Genomic DNA, 22,234 nt, shown 5'->3' with positions numbered 1-22,234 from the left:
TGTGGGTGATGTCAGGCCTTGCTTTACATTTCCTACCTCACATCCTGTGTTTCACCATTGTGTAACAATGTAGCAAAACTAAACAATAATGTCACAGATTGCATATCAGGATGGTGCAGTTTAGGGAAACCCCAGGAAGAGAGCCAGGGTGATCCAAAGAAATCTAATGCACATTCATAGTGAGCAAGGTGCAGTGGAACCACAGAGTAAGTATCATAAGACTTTGAAGCAGAATTAGGCCATTGGGCTCATCGAGTCAGTTCTGCCATTCGATCATGGCTAATCTATTTTTCCCTCTGAACCCCATTCTCTTGTCTTCTCCCTGTAATCTTCAACACCCTGATGGGCCTGTTCCACTTTGGCAATTTTTTTAGGCAACCACAGGCGACCAGTTTGTCGCCACATGTTCGCCAGTGGTCGCCGGGAGTAGTCTCCTCAGTCACACATGTAGCGTCTTTCTGGTCGCTGCTAAATTTTCAACATGTTGAAAATTTTTCATCAACGTGGGTTTGACGTCAATGAGCATAGCTTGATATAGGTGCTGTCGTGGGTTTTTCAGCGACCTGCTACGACTATGACATTCAGCAGCAGTTGCCTAATCGCCAAGTAGGACAAGGCCCATTACTAATCGCCAAGTAGGACAGGCCCATTACTAATCAAGAACCTCAATCTCCGCTTTAAAATACCCATTGACTTGACCTCCACAATCATCAGTGGCAATGAATTCCACACTCTCTGGCTAAAGAAATTCCTCCTCGTGTCCATTCAGAAACATAGAAAATAGAAACATAGAATATAGGTGCAAGAGGAGGCCATTCGGCCCTTCCAGCCAGCACCGAAGGTATGTTGTTTTATTCTGAGGTTGTTCCCTCTGGTCCTGGATTCCCCCACTACTAGAAACATCCTCTCCATGTAAAGTTTAGAAGTTTACATCCTTCTAAACTCCAGTGAGTGCAGGCCTAGAGTCATCAAATGCTCCTTGTACATTAACCCAATCATTCCTGAGATTATTCTCATAAGCCTCCTCTGGATCCTCTCCAATACCAGCACATCCTTCCTCTGACAGGGCCGGCCTTAAGCCGATTGGACTGATTGCTCCCAATTGGGCCCGCGAGTAAGGGGGCCCCGCGCCAGAGTAATCAACTCTCAGCTCGGGTAGATCTACCCCGGGTGGAGGGGGGAGAGAGAGTAGAGGGGGAAGAAAGGATTAGACGGGGAGGTGGGTGTGAGGGGGAATGGAAAAGGAGGATCGAGGGAGGTGGGTCGTTCACTCACGGCAGCGCTCCCGCCCCTCCAGTCGCCGTGCTTCAAGCACGCAGCCCCGGCTCCACCCCTCTCCCAGGGGAGACGCGGTGAACAATACACGGAGGGCCGGGCCAGGGCCGGGGGTTGGAGCAACGTTTACAAACATCGGCCTCAGCTCACACCCGTCCACTCGGACCCCGGCATCCGCACCCGCCGCCGGCCCTCTCCCTCCCTTCTCTCCTTCCCTCCCTTCTCTCCTTCCCTCCCTCCTTCCTCTCTCTTTTCCCGTCTCTCATTCACTCCATCCCTTCTTTCTCTCCTTTCCTCCCCCATTTCTCTACTTCCCTCCCGTCCTCCTCCCCTTCTCTCCTTCCCTCTTCCTCCCTTCCTCCCTCCCTTCTCTCCCTCCCATCCTCCTCCTTCTCTCCCACCCTCCCTTTTCTCCTTTCCTCCCACACAAACATAACGCACAGGCAACTAACACTCACACCTCACGCACAGACAACTAACACGCACAACTAAGTTAGGATGGGTAGGAAGCCGAAAGGGTAGGATGAGGCTGAAGCCCAAAATGTAATGCCTGGACTGTTTTTTCACCAATGGTTATTGCTTTTCCAGGATCTATTTAATTAAAAAAAATATTTTTCATTTCAGTCACTAGAACAAGTGGTATTGTAACCATGTACTTTTCAGAGGTGATCTACACATTTTGTTTGTTACTTGTAGGCTTACATGTATGCAATTTTATATTAAAATGTAGCTTAGATCTGTTTGGTCCATTAAGTCGCAAGCACTTTTTAAGCGCACATTTTGATTACTTTCCATTCTACCATAGAGATATAAAGTCTATAATAGATAATTCTATGAAGCTACTGATCTTGGGTGGGAACCTGGGGATCACCAAAATTGTTCCCAATTGGGCCCCGCACTTCCTAAGGCCGGCCCTGTCCTCTAATATGGGGTCCAAAGGTTTAATCCATAGGACGATCTATGTGCGTGACTCTACTGCTGTAGATCAAGTCATGGTGGGTCCTATACATCTCACAGAAGCAATCTTCACCTACCTTGTGAACACCTCTACCATATGCACCCAACATATGCACCCAACATATGCACTATTAACCTTGACCTAAGTGGCATGGATTGCATGTGATTTTTTTTTTGTCACAGGGCTCAGTGTTTAAGCAGATCACGCACTAGAAGGACTTGTCTAGTAAAGCCCTTGTCCCACTGTCCCAAACTCGCAGCATGGTCGCCACGAGGTCGTAGGAGGTCTTCGTAACTCTTCCTCATGTTCGTGAGCGGTCTCCGCGTACTGGTGGCCTGAAGTAGGTTGCGGCATTTTTTCCAGCCTGATAAAAAATGTCCACGAGTAAAAAAAAAAGGTTGGCATGGAAAAAAAAAGATGCTTTTTAGTTGTAGGTAGGTCGTGATGGTAGTCGTAGGTCGGTAATTAGCCCGAGAAAAAAATGCAAACGTGACATCATTTTATCATGTGATCATTTTCCACTCGTAGTTAGTCATAGTTGGTCTTAGGTGTGAAAGAGGTCGAGGGGGGTCATAGGAGGTCGTAGACATAGTTGTAGGAGGTCGTAGACATAGTCGTAGGAGGTCTGTTACTTTGGCGATTCAACACGACCTTGACATTTTTTTCAACTCGTCTAGGGTCTTCGAAAATCGTGGATTAGGTCGTCCAAGTGGGACAGGCCTTTAAGTATCCCCTCACAACAACTTTGATTAAATGTTTTTGCATCATGCACAACATTGTTACACCACACAAAACATTTCTACAACCAGTAATCCCCAAGAAACAATCCTGTGGTTTCCAGGATTGTTTTAACTTCTTTTATCAGTGAAATAATTTATGTAATTTTACAATCTTAATAAAGTGTTTCTGAAACAAAAGAGCTTTGGATGATTATGTCAGGCCACATGCAGTATTTCCACCCACTTATTTCAACCCTCTGCAGTGCAAATTATTTGATCTTGATGTTGCTCTCACCTGTCAATCTTTATTCCGTTGCTATTAGTTTGGTGAATTATTTCCCCTAATCCTGGTAATTCGAGTTTCACTGCACCTTAATTGGTACACGTGACAATAAACAGATCTTCGAACCTTTGAACATAATCCAATGTTAGTTAGCTTCCTTAGATTACCTGGAATTCTATCATCTTTCCCTATTTCAAATTCCAGTCTGAAACAGCTACTCAACAGGTTTCCATTTCCATATTTTTATTTCATTATCATTGATTTTCAAGGAGCACACGTTGCTCCTGGCCACACACTGATGTAGAAATCTGCCACTGTTACATAAATAAAAATTGATTGCAAAACATTATAATGACTATTTCTAGGCCATTTTGCTTAATATAGAAAATATGGTAGGCCAGCCTTGCAGTGAACAGCCCATCCACACTAACAACTCATCTGACCGCATTGCATGATGTTATTCTCTGTGCAACACTTATGTAGGATCACTGCAATAGAATTTAAACAATGTTGTCCTGTAGCATCTGTCAAGGGAGATTCTCAGGGTAACCTAATTTAATTCTCATAAAGGGCCTGTCCCACTTAGGCGATTTTTCAGCAGACTACCGGCGACTGGCCTGAAAAACCGGGAACTGGAACAGCGACTGTCAGAGTGAACACACACACACACACACACACACACACACATCGCAAAGACGGGGGCCAGGGAAAGCGGGGGAGCGCTGTCTGAAATTCACATGGTACATAGCCAAGGTGATACAAACACACCGTGATGAACAAGAAGGTTAAGACGGCTAGTACTGCACGGTAAGTCTTTTAAAAGAGGAGGGAGAGGTGGGGTGGGGGGGGGAGAGAGGAGGTGGGGGGAGACACTTTTAAGAAGCCAGACAACTTTGAATAAGCCAGAGATACACAGCTGTGAAGTTTGGTGGGCATTTAACATTATCGGTCGGTTTTCCTTGGTTCTGAAAACTCGTGCTTATGTTTTTTTTCCCCCAATGAGCCAATGAAAATGTCCGGTCAGCAATGGCGATTAACTAAAACTACCTACGACTACCTCGACTACCAGTAACTACATGGCGACCCCACTACAACTGCACCTACGACTACAGGATTATCAATTTTCTCCATGGCGACCAATTTATGGTCGTGGAAACATTTTCAACGTGTTGAAAAATTTGCGGCGACCATACTGAGGCCGCGACTAGTTCCCAGAATGTGGGAACTCCTTGCGACCATGAAGGAGACTCACCAGAGTCCACCAGCGAACATGTGACGACCATGTGGCGATCGTGTGGCAAGTGCAGAGTCTCCTGCACTCACCGAAAAAGTCGCCTAAGTGGGACAGGCCCTTAATGCGGATCTCGGAGATAATGAAATACCAACTTAAATCTTGTCCACCATCGTGTGTGATATCAAATAACAAATATCCATTAGTCTCCTGGGATTGCTGTGCATCCGCCCCACTCTGCCCATTCCCCAACTCATTGTTTCACCTGTGTAGACGTAGTAGTCCTATTTCTCTCCCCCCACAACAGTATTGCTTGTACAGTAAACCCTTGTTATAACGGACCGTGGGTCAGGGGACAGATGGTGGTGGTGTCCATTTTTGCTGATTGTCTGCTATAACCAAGTAAGAGATTACAGGGTAATAGAGTATCATTGTGTAAGTAGTAGAAACAAAGAACTGCAGATGCAAGTTAATACACAAAAAGACACAAGGTGCTGGAGTAACTCTGCAGGCTGGTCAGAGGTTGGATGTTTCCTGACGCTAGAAGAGGGCCCAATGATTGTTTTGCTTCAAGCTTAGACAATCTAGGAGCGGTGACGGCACCCCCTGCCTTGAAGGCCCCTCTGATCTCCATCACTAGCTGACAGCCGGGTGCAATTAACAGACATCGGATTGCCCGCCTGAACCTCTCTAGCCTACTCGGGCATTCCAGTCAAAGAGGAGAAGGGAGAGGGTGACAGAAGAAGCAGGAGAGAGAGGGGAAGGGAGGAGTACAACTGGTGTGTGCCCCCGTTGTAGGTTTGTGAAAGATTGAGCCACTGGGACAAACCTGAGACCACCCGTGCTTCTGTGTGGTCATGAATGGGCTGCTGGGAAGTACTAGACAGCCAGCACCTCTATTGTGGAAAATGGCCGCAGCAAGCTGGAGATGTCAGTGCCTCTCCCTGCCCATGGACAGTGAGGAACTTCACTCATGCAGAGGCAAAGACTGAGTTGCCAGGATAAGCCTGAGACTGCTAGTGTCTTCCTCAAGCCCAAAGCTGAGCCACCAAGATAAGCCTGAGATTGCCAGCACCTCCTCTTGAGAAGCCAGAGATCACCACGTCCCCTCCTTTGACACCAGGACTGAGCTGCTGGGACAACCCGAGATAGCCAGCGCCACCATACATGTGCCCTGACGATGAGGCCCAGCATCCCCGTGTGGTCATGGACTTTCTTAACACTGTAGATAGAACACATCGCGTTAGTTCACCCTAGTGTGAGTGTTGGTGTGGTCACTGTCGAACCTGGCATCATCCCTGAAGCCATAGAGCACGTGGAAACTATTTCATCATCTGTAAATGGCTTTTTAAATGGACATTGATGACATTTGAAGACACACCTGCAAACTCTCAGTGCCTTTCATAGTCCACGCTACAACCAATAGGAAGTGCAGCCACTGGGTCGATGGACTCTTATAATGTATACCAATGTGGCATTGATAGTCCCCATTATTGGCCATGGCTTGGTGGCATTATTTTGGCCGTAGCTGGCCACTCATGGTGATTGGGAACTCGGGTCTAGAGACTCAGACATGCTCATCCGCAAAGACACTACTCCCAGAGGCAACACATTCAACCTGGACCTCAATGTACTACAACGCAGGCTCGGGCATTCAAAAACTATCATCACTGAGATATGTGAAATGCTAGGGAAAGATTGATCACCATTCTCCTGTGCCGGGTTTCTCTCTTCATTGAGGCTAAGATCACATTGACTCTTAACTTTCTCACTGCAGAATCGTTCGAAGTGACTGCAGCAGATCTCTACCATGGTACCCAATTTTCGTATTTTGTTGTGTATCAGCGAGGTCACCCAGTCGCGTTGAAGAAATATATCCTGCTCCTATTTCACTGGGGAACATTTGTCATCTTGGGTACTGGGATTTCCAAACATGACTGTCTGCCCCATGAATCCCGTGAATTATTAGCTGGATTCAAGTGGAGCAACTTGATTTCAAGAACTATAATGGTAGCATTTCAGTCAAACAAATGTAACACTTTATTCTTAATTCAGCAACAAAGAATAGTTTGCATATATGAAGAGACTAACATTAGCTAAAAAAAAAGCAATAGCTATTTTCAATATACCAATCAAACAGAGAAATGGTCATTCTGCTAATTATGGCAATCAATATACCCAGAATAGCATAATTATGCCTTAGGTTGCCAATGCCAGCTGTCTTGCTGCTTGTTCCAGGTAGGTTAGGAGATCTTTATGTCTGACTAACAAGCCTGGAGGAAGCAGACAGTTTGCCTCCCACAAAACAGTCCACCCAACTGACCAGCAGTCAATATTCCATTTGGGATATTAAAGTACTGAGCTTCCCTGAGTTTTTGGACTGTTCTTGAGCAATGGACATTATTACATTATTATTTCTCTAACTTCAAGTAGCCCTTGCTTTCCCTCTCTCTCTATCCCCTCCCCCTTCCCAGTTCTCCTCCCAGTCATACAGTCCCTGACTACATTTTATCTGTGTACCGCCCACTCCCCTGACATCAGTCTGAAGAAGGGTCTCGACCTGAAACATCACCCGTTCCTTCTCTCCAGATATGTTGCCTGGCCCGCTGAGTTCCTCCAGTACTTTGTGTCTACCTTGGACAATATTACAGTATCCATTTTCTCTGGCATTCAGTTTATGGCTTTCTTACCTGGCAATTTCTCTGTGTAGCTTTGTGAACCATTGTTTACGCGATCTGTTTTAGAATTTATTGACCGATTACAGAGAAGGTGCTTAACTGCCACATCAATCGTAATGGTTCATCCTTGGTGATAATTTTACTTCCCCCTCTCCAAACTTAGTGAAACTTCAAAGATTAATTCATGGCTTGATGCTGTTGAGTGTTTTCAGTTATTGGCACTTAAAAGGCGGATTAATGTAATTAATATGTGTAGTTTTTTTACTAACTGACATTCAATGTTTGGTAATTTTCCAATTCGAGGTGATGAAATTTTAAATAGAATAAGTTTTATTAGCCAAGTATGTATACATACAAGGAATTTGCCTTGGTGCTGTGCTCGCAAGTAACAACACGATATACAGTAAACAATTCAAAATAAAACATTATAATTTAAACACGTGAAGAATTAAATAAAATACCAGACCAAAATGAGGCTACAGACTTTTGGCTGTTGAGTAGAGCTACTGCTTGTGGAAAAAAGCTGTTTTTATGTTCTGGCTGCGACAGCATTGACAGTCCTGAGTCGCCTTCCAGAGAGAAGTGCTTCAAAGAATTTGTGACCAGGGTGAGAGGGGTCAGAGATGATCTTACCCAGCTCACTACCTGGCCCTTGCAGTGTACAGTTCGTTGATGGGGGGAAGGTTGTAGCCAACAACCTTCTCGACTGAAGGCCAGGAAGCCAGGATTCTCTATAATCTCCTCCAGTGCAATTAAGATATCTTTACTTTTCTAATTCTCTACTTCTCTAATTCGTGGTTGCCCTGGACTTTAATCACTATACCATTGACAACTGTGCCTTCAACCACCAAGGCTCAATGTAACGGCTTCTCTAAACTTCTTCTTGACCCTTCTCTCATCTTTTAAGATTTTCTTTAATACTAATGTGTTGGTGCAAGCTTTTAACCACCTGCCCTAAGACCTTCTTTTGCGGCTTTGCATTAGCTTTTGTTTGATAATGTTCCTGTAAAGCGACACAGGACATTATGCTATTTCAAAGATGTTGCATAGATGAAAGGTATTGCAAGCACAACCTTAATTCCTCAGCTAATCTTAACCTCATTTAAAGGAGGCAAAAATAGGGAATGTTCATTCACTGAGATGTAACTTTACAATGTGTATGCCCATGACTCCTGATTATCGTGTGCTTCCAATCTCAAGACATATATATACAGTCAAACTTCAAAAATGAAAGGTGATCTTGTTGAGGCAATTGAAAATTCTGACAGGGCTGGACACACAAGGTGCAGAGAGGATGTTCTGCTGGCTGGGGTATCTCAGGCATTAGCCCAAGCAATTTTCAACTGAGGAAGATAAATGTCTTCAATCAGAGTGATGAAACTGTGGAATCCATGACTGCAGATGGCTGGAGCGTCTAAGTGCTGAGTTATATTTAGGAAGAATTTTATCAAGGTGGCACAATGGTGCAACGGTAGAGTTGCTGCTTTACAGCGCTAGAGACCTGGGTTCAATCCTGACTATGGATGCTGTATGTACGGACTTTGTACCTTCTCCCTGTGACCATGTGGGTTTTCTCCAGGTGCTCCGGTTTCCTCCCACACACCAAAAACGTACAGGTTCGAAGGTTAATTGGCATCAGATTTATTAATATCAAGTGCTACCTGCTGGATTGTAAAGTTTGCTGCATGTCCTCTTTATTCAAATAGATTTTAGGATTTACTTTTAGAATCAGAAAGTCATACAGCATGGCTACAGGCCATTTGGCCCACCAAATCCACACCCACCACACACCATCCACCACTTTATAGTGACACTACATTAATTTTATTTTATTTTCCTTAGAACATGCAACATGGCACAGTGCACCACAAGAACAGGCCCTTAAGCTCACAATGTCTATGCCAAATATACCAAACTAATCTCCTCTGCCTGCACGTGATCCATATCTCTCCATTCTTGGCATATCCATGTACCCATCTAAAACCCTCTTAAATGGCACTATTACCACCACTGCCACCATGTCACAGACACCTACAACTTTTTGTTTAAAGAACAAATTTACAAATGTATAACTTCTTTAGTCATCCAAGGTTCCCTTATCTTGCCATTCTTAACCCCCCCCCCCCCCCCCCCCCCCTTATTGGACCATGCTGGTCCTGAACTCCGATGTGCTGGCCCTTAAACAACTGTCAGATGAGGATTTACCAAGAACAATGCAACATCAGTAATCTGTTTTACCTCAATTAAATAACTTTCCCCATTGTCCTTATATTCTCATCATCTCTCCCCAGATTCTACTATTCACCCATGCACGGGGACAATGTAAAGTATTTGAGAAGAAACATGTTAATTAACAAATATATATCAAATCAGGCCAGTTGATCCCTTACATACCAATTGTTATGGAGATGTAATTTGCTTCAGATCAGTTGGACATTGAATTTAAGTCTGTTAGTCGCATTGCAGGAGATCAACGCTATCATTTCAGAGATGTTCTTTGTGTTCAGATTTGTTGAAATTAGAGAGGCAAAGTGAAATACAAATCCTGAGACAGACCATGGAGAATTAGCAAGACACAGTGAGACTCAATGCAGTTGCAAGGGAATCAATCTTGATTCATTAAACCACATTTCCATAATTGTATGTGATGTGAGGACAGCTAACAGCATAGAAGAAGACTGCAGCAGTGCGGGATTTATTGGATTGCTGTTTCAAAAAGAGCTGGCACAGCCACAACGGAACGAATGTCCTCCTGTAGTTTGTAATTTTAAAATGTTATCTGTCATAAAAAGGACCAAAATTGCCTTGAATTTTAAACTCCTCGTATCAATAAAGAAGTCACAGGGACAGAAGATTAAAGCAAACTGTTTAAAATACATATTCATCTATTTCTATCTATTTTCCACTTATTTATCTATTTCTATGGTGTTTGTTACAAATGCCACTATCCTGCTGGGGAGAAATTGGTGCTAATGCGGAATCAATTACATACAGCAGGTGCCTGCACCTTCAGCTATGTGTCCCTATATTTTTATTCTATCATTTCTATGTACTGCCTCCATTGCATTTGGTGCAGCTGCCATACAGCTTTTATAAATGAGGAACACCATTCAACATAGGCAGGAGGCTACAAATCTGTCCCCCTTTGATATATATGTAGCAATAAGGTTAAGCAGTAATCCATTTCTTTGGGTTCTCCTTAAACCGCCCTTGCAGTTTATGACATTATGAGAAATGCTTAATTGAATTACTGCCTTGTAATTTCTGGCCAGATTTCCAAAGATTTATTATCTTGCTTTGTTCTTTACAGCATGTAGTACACCTAATAAGTGCATCCATGAAGTACAGACACCTCTGGGATTAAGGGTTTACATTAGGTGAAAATTAACCAATGCTTTCTGTTGAAGGTATTACAGTTTCCCCAGAGCTGTTGCCACTTCACTGTCCCAAACAACTTGTTATGATGGTTTTCTCTCATGCAACGTTTGCTCAAAGCAGAAGCAGAAACATTGTTCGTGAGGCCTGTTTCATTGGTACTTAAAGGGGACTTGCCTTAGCAACCCCATACCATTTAGAAGCCTCTATTTCCAGTCTTCTGACATACCCTAACCTAACCCAACACTTATCTACCAGTCTGGCAAAGTCACCCACGCATCGTCCTCTCCTTAAAAATCTATGCTCCTTCTCCCAAACGATACCACCCACTCAATCTGATGACTATTCCCTGCCCTATTTCCCTGACCATCAATCACAAATCCCTTACTAGTTATCATAACTCTCACTGTCAAATTCCCACCATCTACCCACCCACATACTCAACCAAAATATTCCAACAACACCAGTTACCAATCCTCTGCCCTGCCCTTCTATCTAAGTTACAGTATCACCTCTATTCTGGTCTACAGCCATCTTCCCCCTTTCACAGGACTCTTTGGACTTGCCAGATTTACTTTGCATGGTCATAAGGTCATAAAGGAATAGGAGTAGGATTAGGCCATTCGGACCATCAAGTCTACTCTGCCATTCAATCATGGCTGAACTATCTCTCCCTCCTAACCCCATTCTCCTGCCTTCTCCCCATAACCTCTGACACCTGTACTGCCCTACTTTGACAAAAGGAATCAACTGACAATTTTGTCAAAATTGAGTTATTGCTTGTTTTAGGGTATTTGAGATATGCTCTACACAGTGAACAAAATAAGTCCTTTTCTGAGTACAATTTGAAAATATTTATACCAGAGAAGTAAGAAATTCCATCACAGAGAGCTGAAAGAAAAACACGTTTTCCTCATTTACAAGAAAACTCCTTTCTGTCTATTGCTTCCTTTTGTTAAAGTACTGCAGGGTGCTAATCAAGAATAGGCCTATTCGGTAGCTTTGATGAAGTGAACCTTGTGTCATGCTAAATTTCTCATATTGGGGCTTCAGGCATAAGGTTCTTTGCCCCAATATAAACCAGTTTTATTAATATGCCTAATATTGACACCTGGTTTTAGTTAAATATTTCTAAATATTTCCATTGTTTATCCTGCATTGCTTCTGCAGAGCAGTGATATCTGATGTCAGGTTTTAGCATGTTTTTGCAGAGTACTGTCGGAGCCAGTCTGTTTTCAAGAACAAGTTTTATTTAGTTCATTCCTTGTATCTCCATGTTTTCTGATATCACCAAAATTCATTTGTATAAATGGTCCCTGTGGGAAAGGGTGATAGAGTACAAATACTTCAAATATGACTGTTCCTAAAATGAACATTAAAAAGTAACAAAGAATAACATCAAGTATTGCAGGTAACTTTAAGTTTAAATATTTATATGTGGAAATTAATAAGAGTTATGGCTAGATTTCATAAATCATCACTTGTTCCTTGGTGTGTCATGATCAGGAGCATAAAGATGCAGTCACTGGCATCCACAGTTTTTGTTTTGCTGGCCATACAGCAACTACCTCCTTTTTTGGATAGTGCAACTACAGAGTCATAAAGGAAATCAAATTTTAAAGTCTGAGTGAGGAACACCTCAACTAACATGGGAAGGTTTAGTTTAGTTTGGAGATACAGCATGGAAACAGCCCACCGAGTCCAAACTGACCATCAGTCACTCATTAGCTCTATGTTATCTCACCTTCTCATCCACTCCCCACACCCTAGGGGCAGTTTGCAAAGGCCAACTAACCTATAAATCCGCAGGTCTTTGGGATGTGGGAGGAAATCGGAGCACCCGGAAGAAATCTATAATGTCACAGAGGGAACATGGAATCTCCACAAAGACAACACCCAAGATCAGGATCAAACCCGGGTCTCTAGCACTGTGCGGCAGCAGCTCTACCAGCTATGCCACTGTGCCACCCTTCATTTATGGTGTCCATTATTAAGGAAATCAGATGTGACTCATTAGTTACTAAAAATAATAGTTTCTATAATGAAAAGGGGATGTTAAATGAAACCCGATTGATGATCTGACAGAAAGGGAATCCGGTCACATTAATGAGCCAAACCCAATTTTACAGCCTGTATACCTGGAGTGAAAAATAAATAAAATTGGGTATACACAAGCTGCTAGAAATTTCCATCTATCTGAATTATGACTGCTTGTACTTTACATATTTCCCCCTTTCTTACTTCTGCTGTCATATCCTCACTATTTTTTGAAAATAAGAATGATACAATTTCTAAATAGATATTTCCAAATGTATATCACAAATACCCCAGCATAAATCACACTCAGGTTTTTTAACTTTATTTCCATTTGCCTCTCCACAGTAACTTTATTTCCACTTGCCTCGCCACTTTGCAAGCTAACTACAACTTTCAGAAAAATCTTTGGTTATTAGAAAAGCATAGAAGAAGCAGCATCCTGCCCTAGAGCTAATGTACCACCCTGCTGTCACTTATCTATTAATACCGAAACAAAGGGCACTGTTATTACTAACTTGAAATTAATTGAAAGAGGGAGCACTCTAGCACTGCACTGAAATGTCGGTAGTATTGACATGCTCAGTTCTCTTGAGTTAGAGCAAACACTAACTCCTGAACAAGAAAGATCTTAGTCTTAGAAACATAGAAAATAGGTGCAGGAGGAGGCCATTCAGCCCTTCAAGCCAGCACCGCCATTCATTGTGATCATGGCTGATCGTCCCAAATCAATAACCCGTGCCTGCCTTCTCCCCATATCCCTTGATTCCACTAGCTCCAAGAGCTCTATCTAACTCTCTCTTAAATCCATCCAATGATTTGGCCTCCACTGCCCTCTGTGGCAGGGAATTCCACAAATTCACAACCTTCTGGGTGAAAAAGTTTTTCCTCACCTCAGTCTTAAATGACCTTCCCTTTATTCTAAGACTGTGCCCCCCTAGTTCTGGATTCGCCCAACATTGGGAACATTTTTCCTGCATCTAGCTTGTCCAGACCTTTTATATTATATGTTTCTATAAGATACCCCTCATCCTTCTAAACTCCAGTGAATACAAGACTAGTCTTTTCAATCTTTCCTCATATGATAGTCCCATCATTCCAGGGATCAATCTCGTGAACCTACGCAGCACTGTCTCAATCACAAGGATGTCCTTGCTCAAATTAGACCAAAACTGTACACAATACTCTAGATGTGGCCTTACCAGATCCCTATACAACTGCAGAAGAACCTCTACTACTATACTGAAATCTTCTTGTTAAGGCCAACATTCCATTAGCTTTCTTCCTTTAAGTTGCTCTTAAAAACTGTCTCTTTATGGTTATCTGTCCTGAGTTTTCATTTTCCAACACACGCAGAGCAGTTTGGAATATTGTAGATCATAAGTGATAGGAGCAGAATTAGGCAATTCGGCCCATCAAGTCTACACGGCCATTCAATCATGGCTGATCTCTCCCTCCTAACCCCATTCTCCTGCCTTCTCCCCATAACCTCTGACACCCAACTAATCGATAATCTATCTATCTCTGCCCTAAATATATCCACTGACTTTGCCTCCACAGCCTTCTGTGGAAAATAATTCCACAGATTCATCACCCTCTGACTAAAGACATTCATCCTCATCTCCTTCCTAAAAGAACTTCCTTTAATTCTGAGGCTATGACCTCTACACTTTCCCTCTCTCTCCATCCCGTCCCCTTCCCTAGTCCTAGACTCTCCCACTGGTGGAAACATCCCCTCCACATCCACTCTATCCAACATTGTGCGATGTTGAAAGAGGAATATAGATTTTCTTTTAGACTATTGTACATTTACCAAATCATCTAACCCGCAACATAGTATAGGCACGATGCTGCAAGTGTGAGGCTGCTTCATTATGGACGTGTTGTTGCTTTTACTGCAGCAATGGCATCCTTCTATGTAGTTGGAATGTTGTGCCGAGGTCAGCAATCCATATGGCAGCCCACTTGTGACCAGAAAATATGGTAACGTCTGCTCTTGGCCACAGCATGTGTGTGTTTGTGCCCTGCCAAGCATTTCCCTGTAGTTTTCAGTATACCTCGAGTGTACAGTTATATTATGTACCATGGCAGGCAAAGGCAAAGCTACCTGTCAGTAATGATGATAACATAATCTGTATTGCTCATAACAATATCATTAATACTCAATAGAAGAACCATTTCTCACCTTATCTGGGATCTTTAAGCTTATTTGTGTATGATTTACTTTGTGTAAATAGCATGTAAAACCAGTTTTATCTGGGGAAGATCATGCGATGAGTCCCTTCCTAATGAAACTAGTCATCACACAATTGGTTTCAGCAATCCACCTTGGCACAACTGACGTTAGCCCTGCATGAGTAACATACTTAACGCTGTTCCAAGTCAAACAGCAATCATTTGCTCCGCATGATTAGAAATTGGAGCTCTAGTTTGTGACCAACAACCGCTCCTGCTCACTCAAGGAAGAAAACTAGGAGTTTATCTGCAGGAATTGAAAATGAGATAACTTAAAATAAATACGCACTGTCTCATCGACGTCTTATATTTGGCATCTGACAGCCTCAGTTTTCCAGGCAGCATTGTGTTAAATGAATGAGCGGTGGTCCTTTCACTGATCACAGCTTCTTTGTTTGAATCACTTCTGTTTGCTGTTGTTACTGGCAATTTGATGAGTCCACATCTCAGCTTTGCTTCAGTCCATTCAAAGCACAGATGTTGTCCGTGCCAGCCCGTCATACAGTGGGTGGCTAGAATCAAAGAAGAGATTCCACCTTGTGTAGGAAAGAACTGCAGATGCTGGTTTAAGTCGAAGATATACACAAAATGCTGGAGTAACTCAGCGGGACAGGCAGCATCTCTGGAGAGAAGGAATGGGTGCCTTTCGGGTCGAGACCCTTCAGACTGATGTCAGGGGTTGGGCGGTACAGAGATAAAATGTAGTCAGAGACAGTAAGACTGGTGGGAGAACTGGGAAGGGGGAGGAAATGGGTTGGAGAACTGGGAAGTGGGAGGGGATGGCCTTGCTTTCCCTCTCTCTCCATCCCATCCCCCTTCCCAGTTCTCCGACCAGTCTTATTGTCTCCGACTACATTTTATCTCTACCGCCCAACCCCTGACATCAGTCTGAAGAAGGGCTCAACCCGAAACGTCACCCATTCCTACTCGCCAGAGATGCTGCCTGTCCCGCTGAGTTACTCCAGAATTTTGTATCTATCTAAGAGCCTCCTCTATGTTCACTTTCACAGCACTGCAGTTTCTTTTCTTCAGCTACCCTGTGGCCATCACAGGGTTAGTTAATTAGGTGGTGACCCACCTACTATAAACACAGTAATGATGCAACAGCTGTGAATGCGACATGCATCTCCCATCAAAAATCATATTAGCACATAAAAGTGTCATGTGACTCCTTAATGACTTTTTGTTGACATTGTTTTCAAGAGATCCAAATAGCATTTGCATTGAACACAGCATATGTCTAGTACACCAAATTTCTGTGCTTTAATGTCCAATTAAAGATTTTCTGGTTATTTATCTCATTGGTCGTCACCGGACCCTGCTGAGTACAAATTGGTTACTGCATTTCCGATGTTACAAGTTACTGCAGAGCACAATTAGTATCTTAATTGGATATAAAGCCCCTTGAAATATCCTGATCTCATGAAAGATGTGTAAAGATAAATAAAATCTTGCTAACATGGTAGTAACATAGAATTACATCAAGATATAATGTTAACAAATCAACAAAATAACTTTAAGAAATGGACGTATTTATTTGTATTTGTCCCAGAAATATGTTTCTGAAAAATTTCTTCGAACTTGCCATTGAATGCACTGAGATAGTCTGACGAAGGGTCTCGACCCGAAACGTCACCTATTCCAGTTCAAACAATTGCTTTCATAATCATAATGGAAAGCCGAAACTGCTTTTATAATTAATTAACATTTATCAAACTGTAAAATCTAGATATTTTCAGAATGAGTTTACAACAAAAATTTGTTCTTAAAAATATCTGATAGTGTTATTGAAATGAAAACATCGTATCTGATTTGTAAAATGAAATAGATGATAATTTGAAAATTGCTGTTTCATGAATTCACACATTTTGCGAATCATTTTAATACATTATAGTTGGCATGTTTATATCTTGATATTTAAATTGATTAAATTGATATTGAACAACAGGTATATGTGTAATGTGAAGAAAATAATTTAATATCATTTACATATGAGTTATTATAGCCTTGGTTATCTGACTGGAGAGACACTTTCTCTATCCTTGATACTCCTCATTTCCGCTACCTAGAGCTAATTGGACTAATTATAGGCCTTGGCTGTTAATGTGAGTGTTCTGTGGCTAAAGTGATTTGTTCTCCAAGGCATAATAGGTTTTGTTTTTTTACAGAGAAGGAGGACTGTGTCAATTGTACAGATGAATGCCGTGTCTTGGGTCATTCAGATAAGTGTTGGATGCCTCAGTTCCCTGTTCCAAACCAAGCTGAATGTTCAGATTATCGTCGGAATGTTTTTGTACCAGCAGTGGAGGCCGCAGTTGAATCTGAATCTCAAGAAAACACAATTCCTTCTGGGAAAAAAACTTTCTGTACTTTTGGGAAAGACAAGCGAGAGCACACCATTCTTGTTGCAAATGTAAAACCCTATTTAAAAGCAAAGCGTGCTCTTAGTCCTCTCTTGCAAGAGGTCTCTTCAGCTGCAAGCAGTCCGGACAAGACTTCAGTTGCAGGTAGCAACAAATCAAGTAAACAATCCCTGAGTGGATTTGAGGTGAAGCCAAAAATGGCCGACACGTCAGCAGAGTCAAGCAGCCAATACCTAACATCTGATGGCCACTTCCCATCTCCTGATAAACGACGTGACAGCCATTTTATTACACCTGAAGCAGTGGCTACAGTCTTTGCAGATGTGCACTCAAGAGTTGGTCGAGAATACAGTGAGGTAGACACTGTCTTGGATCAGTATGAATCCTCAACACGGGACCAAGGACGGGATGGAGTGGATGCTGAGCAGGTAGTTCGAGAAATCGACAAGCTTTTACAAGATTGTCGAGGAAGTGACCCTTCAACGATGAGAAAATGAATTAAGAGTACCTAGAAACAGTTCACTACCTTTCTTCTAAAGGACAAACACTCAAAAAGTTTGAGGCAGCATTGTTTTATCATATGAAGAACTGTGACAGAATAAAAGGAAAGATCATGCTGGTTGATTCTGTGAGCTAGAATTCAAAGTGCCTATTGTGCACTTATCATTGTTTTTTTTGTGTGTCTTAGGAAACAAACTACATGTGTTTTCACCAGGATAGTTATGAAAATTGATGTGCTTCATTCACTGAATTGAATTTTGACAATCTCAAAATGTGCCCTTCCCGAGAATAAAGTGCGGGTGCAGATGCTGATAAGCTATGCAGAAGAGCTCTGCATTAGGAGAATTAAATCCACAAAGGGCAGCGTTATAAGAAGCAAGTATCAGCTTTGCAGAAAACATTGAGTCTAATTCAGCGTGTACAGTTATAGTTGGCCGATGTAGGTGTCCTTATGAACTAGATTTATCTGCAGTAAACAGTGCATCATTGATTGTCATCACATTGGGCATTTCTGGATCATTATGCAACAATGCACATCTAAACCATTTGTACAAACCCGCTTTAAAATATTCCTATTAAATGGGTCCTGCGGAGGAAAAAGTTTCGCCCCACAGCCACAAAGCGAAAACAAATACAAAAGGGTATTCTCTGAGCTGTTCTACCAAAGAGCGACATTTTAGTGTCCAGTTGTTTGAATTCCTCTTCAACATTTTAGCTATCATAATGTTGTCATCATATTATTGTCAGATGATAAAAATATGTTGTGTAAGAAAAAACACTGTTCCATGTTTGTAGATATTTATGTTGCATTCAAAATGGACACTAAAATGACTCATGAAAGGGAATACCTATGAAGTACTCGCAAAACAAAACATAAATGTGCAAATGGAAAAATCATGGAGTGTTTACATCGAATCTAGCTTTTTAATTTTTATTGCAATATCAGTGCATATGAGCCAAATTTGTTAATTGTACTAAGAGCTATATTGTGTATTTTATTAAATTAATATATAGTTGTGTTGCAAAATATTTGGGCTTATACTGTATTTGGCAAATGTTGCCTTAGTAGCTGTCGAACTCTATGAGTTTAATTTCACTATTTTCCCCTTTTTCCCTTTGGAATGTGGGAAGCAGTGTACACAAGCAGATTCTGTTTAACGAGCCAGTAATGTATACATCAAATTAACCCCTCAAGTATATCAATCATTCAAAGTATGGTGACCAAATTAGAAATGTATACTTATCAGTATTGTTTTGAAATTGTCTCCATATTTTGAAATGTTTCAACGTTGTTGAGTTTTTTTTGTGTGCGCTGCAGTTTTTATTAGATTGAACAATATCAGGTTAACTCAGCTTGATAGCTAAAAATAACAATAATCCCGCTTAATAATGCTCACATTAGATATGAAAACTAAGAATAATAACTGGAGCTAAAAGCTCATCAATGACCCTATTTAGACACTTTGTTGCTTATTCATTATTTAGTCTTTTCACCATCCATTTTCTCTAAAGAGCTTTCCATTAAGTCTATATCAGCTTAATAAAACATAACCTCAACATTTTAATTAACAGCAAAGTAAAAAATGAGGCTAAGCAGCAGTGAAATATTTTCACAGCCTCATTAAGATATACTTTCAGCTATTTGTTTTCTAATTTGAGTAGAAGTCACTCAGGTCAACAGCTAGTCCTGATAGCCAACATTACACACTCCCATTCATTAATGCCTAATTACATTATTTTGGCATCATGCAACATTAATCAGAGAAGTAGTAGAGAGGGATTTTTGCTATCAAGGTTTGTTGACTTGAAATGTAATTGAAAGAAGCCTGATTGAGGTCCTGACTTCCCCAGCCCCCCTTGGTCCTTGGACTGATGCTCTGCATTTATCAGTCCCTGTCATCCCATAGGGCTCAGAGCTACACTGGGCAACTGGTGTTACAGAAAAGCATATGTTGTATGGAATAACTCAACTGCTATTGTTAAATGGCTGTGTTTTAATGTGATCTATCTGGAAAACAAGGACAAAGAATTAAACCAATTACTAACATCAATGCTACCAGCCTTTGCATTCATTAAAGCCACGGAAGTATGGTGAGCTGTCTGTTCCACAGGACACCTCTTTGTAATTACAGATGAGTGGCTCCAGTGAGTAGTGCAAGGTATTGTAACTGTCAAAATCAGTTATCTGGTTGCCAACAAATTGCAGCCCTTGTTTAGCAGATCAGACCAAAATATAATCTTACTGAAAGTGTCTCAGCTGAAGAAATCTATGGGCGCCATGATTAAATATTAAAATGGCTTCCCTGTTTTTGATGAAAACAAAACAGCTTAAAATATCTATTCCAAAAAATAATTAAATTCTACAATTGCTGAGCAAATTGTGTATATTGCTAATAACTAGATGTTATCTTGGAGTCCTGTGTATGATCTAAATCAGTGAATAAACCCACATCTCACAAGAAATGGAGGATTTTGTAATGTCAGTCATGCAATTGGTTATATTACAGAATATTAAGATTACGTTTGCATTCACTAATGTTGCTTCTTCACTAAACAGCCACAGGGAGGTTGATGATATGCTCCTCTTCCCGCTCCCAACCCCCGACCTTGAAATAAAACAAAAATGATTTTAGGAATATCTTTGAGAAATGAAAACACATATTTGTCACCAGATTCTCCACAACCCTTCAACTAAAAGCAAAAAACAAACTGCTGGAGGAACTCAGTGGGTCAGGCAACAACTGTGGAGGGAAATGGACAGAAAATGTTTCAGGTCGGGAGCCTCATTCAAACTGATGGAATGGAGGGGAAATTACTAACAGAGACAGGTGAGGGGTAGGGCTGGGACAAGGACCGGCAAAATGATGGGTGGATCCAAGTAAGGAGGGTGTATAAATAAAAATAATTTCAAGTGTATAAAATCATGTGTAGATGCACAGAGTCTTTTGCCCAGAGTAGGCGAATAGAGGACCAGGAGATGTTTAAAGTGAAGGGGAAAAGATTTTATAGGAATTTAAGGGGTAACTTTTTCACACAAAGGGTGGTGAGTGTATGGAATAAGCTGCCAGAGGAGGTCGTCGAGGCTGGGACTATCCCAATATTTAAGAAACAGTTAGACAGGTACATGGATAGGACAGATTTGGAGGGATCTGGGCCAAACACAGGCAGGTGGAACTAGGGTAGCTGGGACATGTTGGCCAGTGTGGGCAAGTTGGGCTGACGAACCTGATTCCATGCTGTATCCTCTATGACTCCAAGTTAGGAGGGGTTGATTAACAGATGGGTGAAATGAGAGAGACAGTAATCAGAGCTGGAGGTGATAATTGATGAAGCCAAAAGGGTGTAAGTGGCGGAATCGGATAAGAAAGGAAGGTGGGGAATGAAGCGTAGAACTATAGAGAGGGTGGTGGGTTGAAGCGAAGGGGGGACGTTAAATGGGGCACCCAGGATAGGGGTGGCTGATGAGCAAAGGTAGGAGGAGAAAGAAAGTAGGTGATGGGGGTGGGGGGAATAGTGAAGCTAGGTTGATGAGAAGGAGGGGGGTTGACCTGAAATCACAGAATTGAATGTTCATACTGTTTGCTGACAAACAAAGCGGAATTTGAGGTGCTGTTCTTCCAGTTTGCGTGCGGCCTCACTCTGGCACCGGAGAAGGCCAAGGGCAGAAAGGTCAGCGTGGAATTGGGAAGGGGGATTAAAATGGCTAGTGACAGGAACTCGTGCTGACCCTGGCAGAAAAAAGTGCAGATTTTCAGCAAAGTGGTCGCCCCCCTGAGTTTATTCAGCAGTTTGTTTTTTTTGCTCAAGATTCCACAATCTACCTGTCTCCTGTGTCTCCAACACTCTAATTAATTCAGGTTTCAATTATCTTTAACGGCTCCTTTATTCAAAACGTGAAAATGACTAAAAAGGGGTCAACTGTGAGATCCTTGTCAATTAAAAATCGGCAAAAGGGCCCAACAGCAAAAAGCTATTGACGATTGTGTTATATGGAGAACAAGGCTGTGGCACAAACCTCCTCACATGGTTAGCAGTTTTTTTTTAGAGATACACCGCGGAAACAGGTCCTTCGACCCACCGAGTCCGCGCCAACCAGTGACCTCTGCATACTAACACTATCCTACTACTAACACTATCCTACACACACTAGGGACAATCTTACACTCATACCATTCAATTTACCTACATACCTAAACCAATACCAATTTACCTACTTGTACGTCTTTGGAGGTGTGGGAGGAAACCGCAGATCTCGGAGAAAACCCACGCGGTCACGGGGAGAACGTACAAACTCCGTACAGACAGCACCCGTAGTCGGGACCGAACCCAGGACTCCAGCATTGTAAGGCAGCAACTCTACCGCTGCACCACCATGTCGCCCAGAGCTTATAAAACATTCTAATGCATGGGACAAAAACACTCAACGTGATAGAACTTCCGAGTAATGGTAAACTACAAAACAGAATAAGGTAACATTTATTTTGCAGTAATGGTCACAAAAATGTGGCTTGCCAAACAAAAATCAAGGAATCATAGTTGAGGAACCTTCAGAGGAGAGTAGTCAGATGTCCAGCAAATCACA

At 42.0% G+C, this 22,234-nt stretch overlaps 1 protein-coding gene across 2 annotated transcripts in view; it reads left to right on the top strand.

The window, feature by feature from the left end:
* The window catches only part of LOC129698314 (protocadherin-17-like), a 135,401-nt gene extending 115,265 nt beyond the window's left edge, over positions 1–20,136 (top strand). For both annotated transcript variants that reach the window (XM_055637396.1, XM_055637395.1), the window contains exon 4: positions 16,957–20,136. In XM_055637396.1, the coding sequence (XP_055493371.1) occupies positions 16,957–17,648 (692 nt within the window). In that variant the 3' untranslated portion in view covers positions 17,649–20,136. The remainder of the gene's footprint in view (positions 1–16,956) is intronic.
* The last annotated feature ends 2,098 nt before the right edge of the window (positions 20,137–22,234 follow it).

The sequence above is a fragment of the Leucoraja erinacea genome, chromosome 6 (assembly GCF_028641065.1).
Source record: "Leucoraja erinacea ecotype New England chromosome 6, Leri_hhj_1, whole genome shotgun sequence".
Taxonomy (NCBI): Eukaryota; Metazoa; Chordata; class Chondrichthyes; order Rajiformes; family Rajidae; genus Leucoraja; species Leucoraja erinaceus.
The sequence above is the reverse complement of the archived record's forward strand: the minus strand, read 5'-3'. Positions and strand labels throughout refer to the sequence as shown.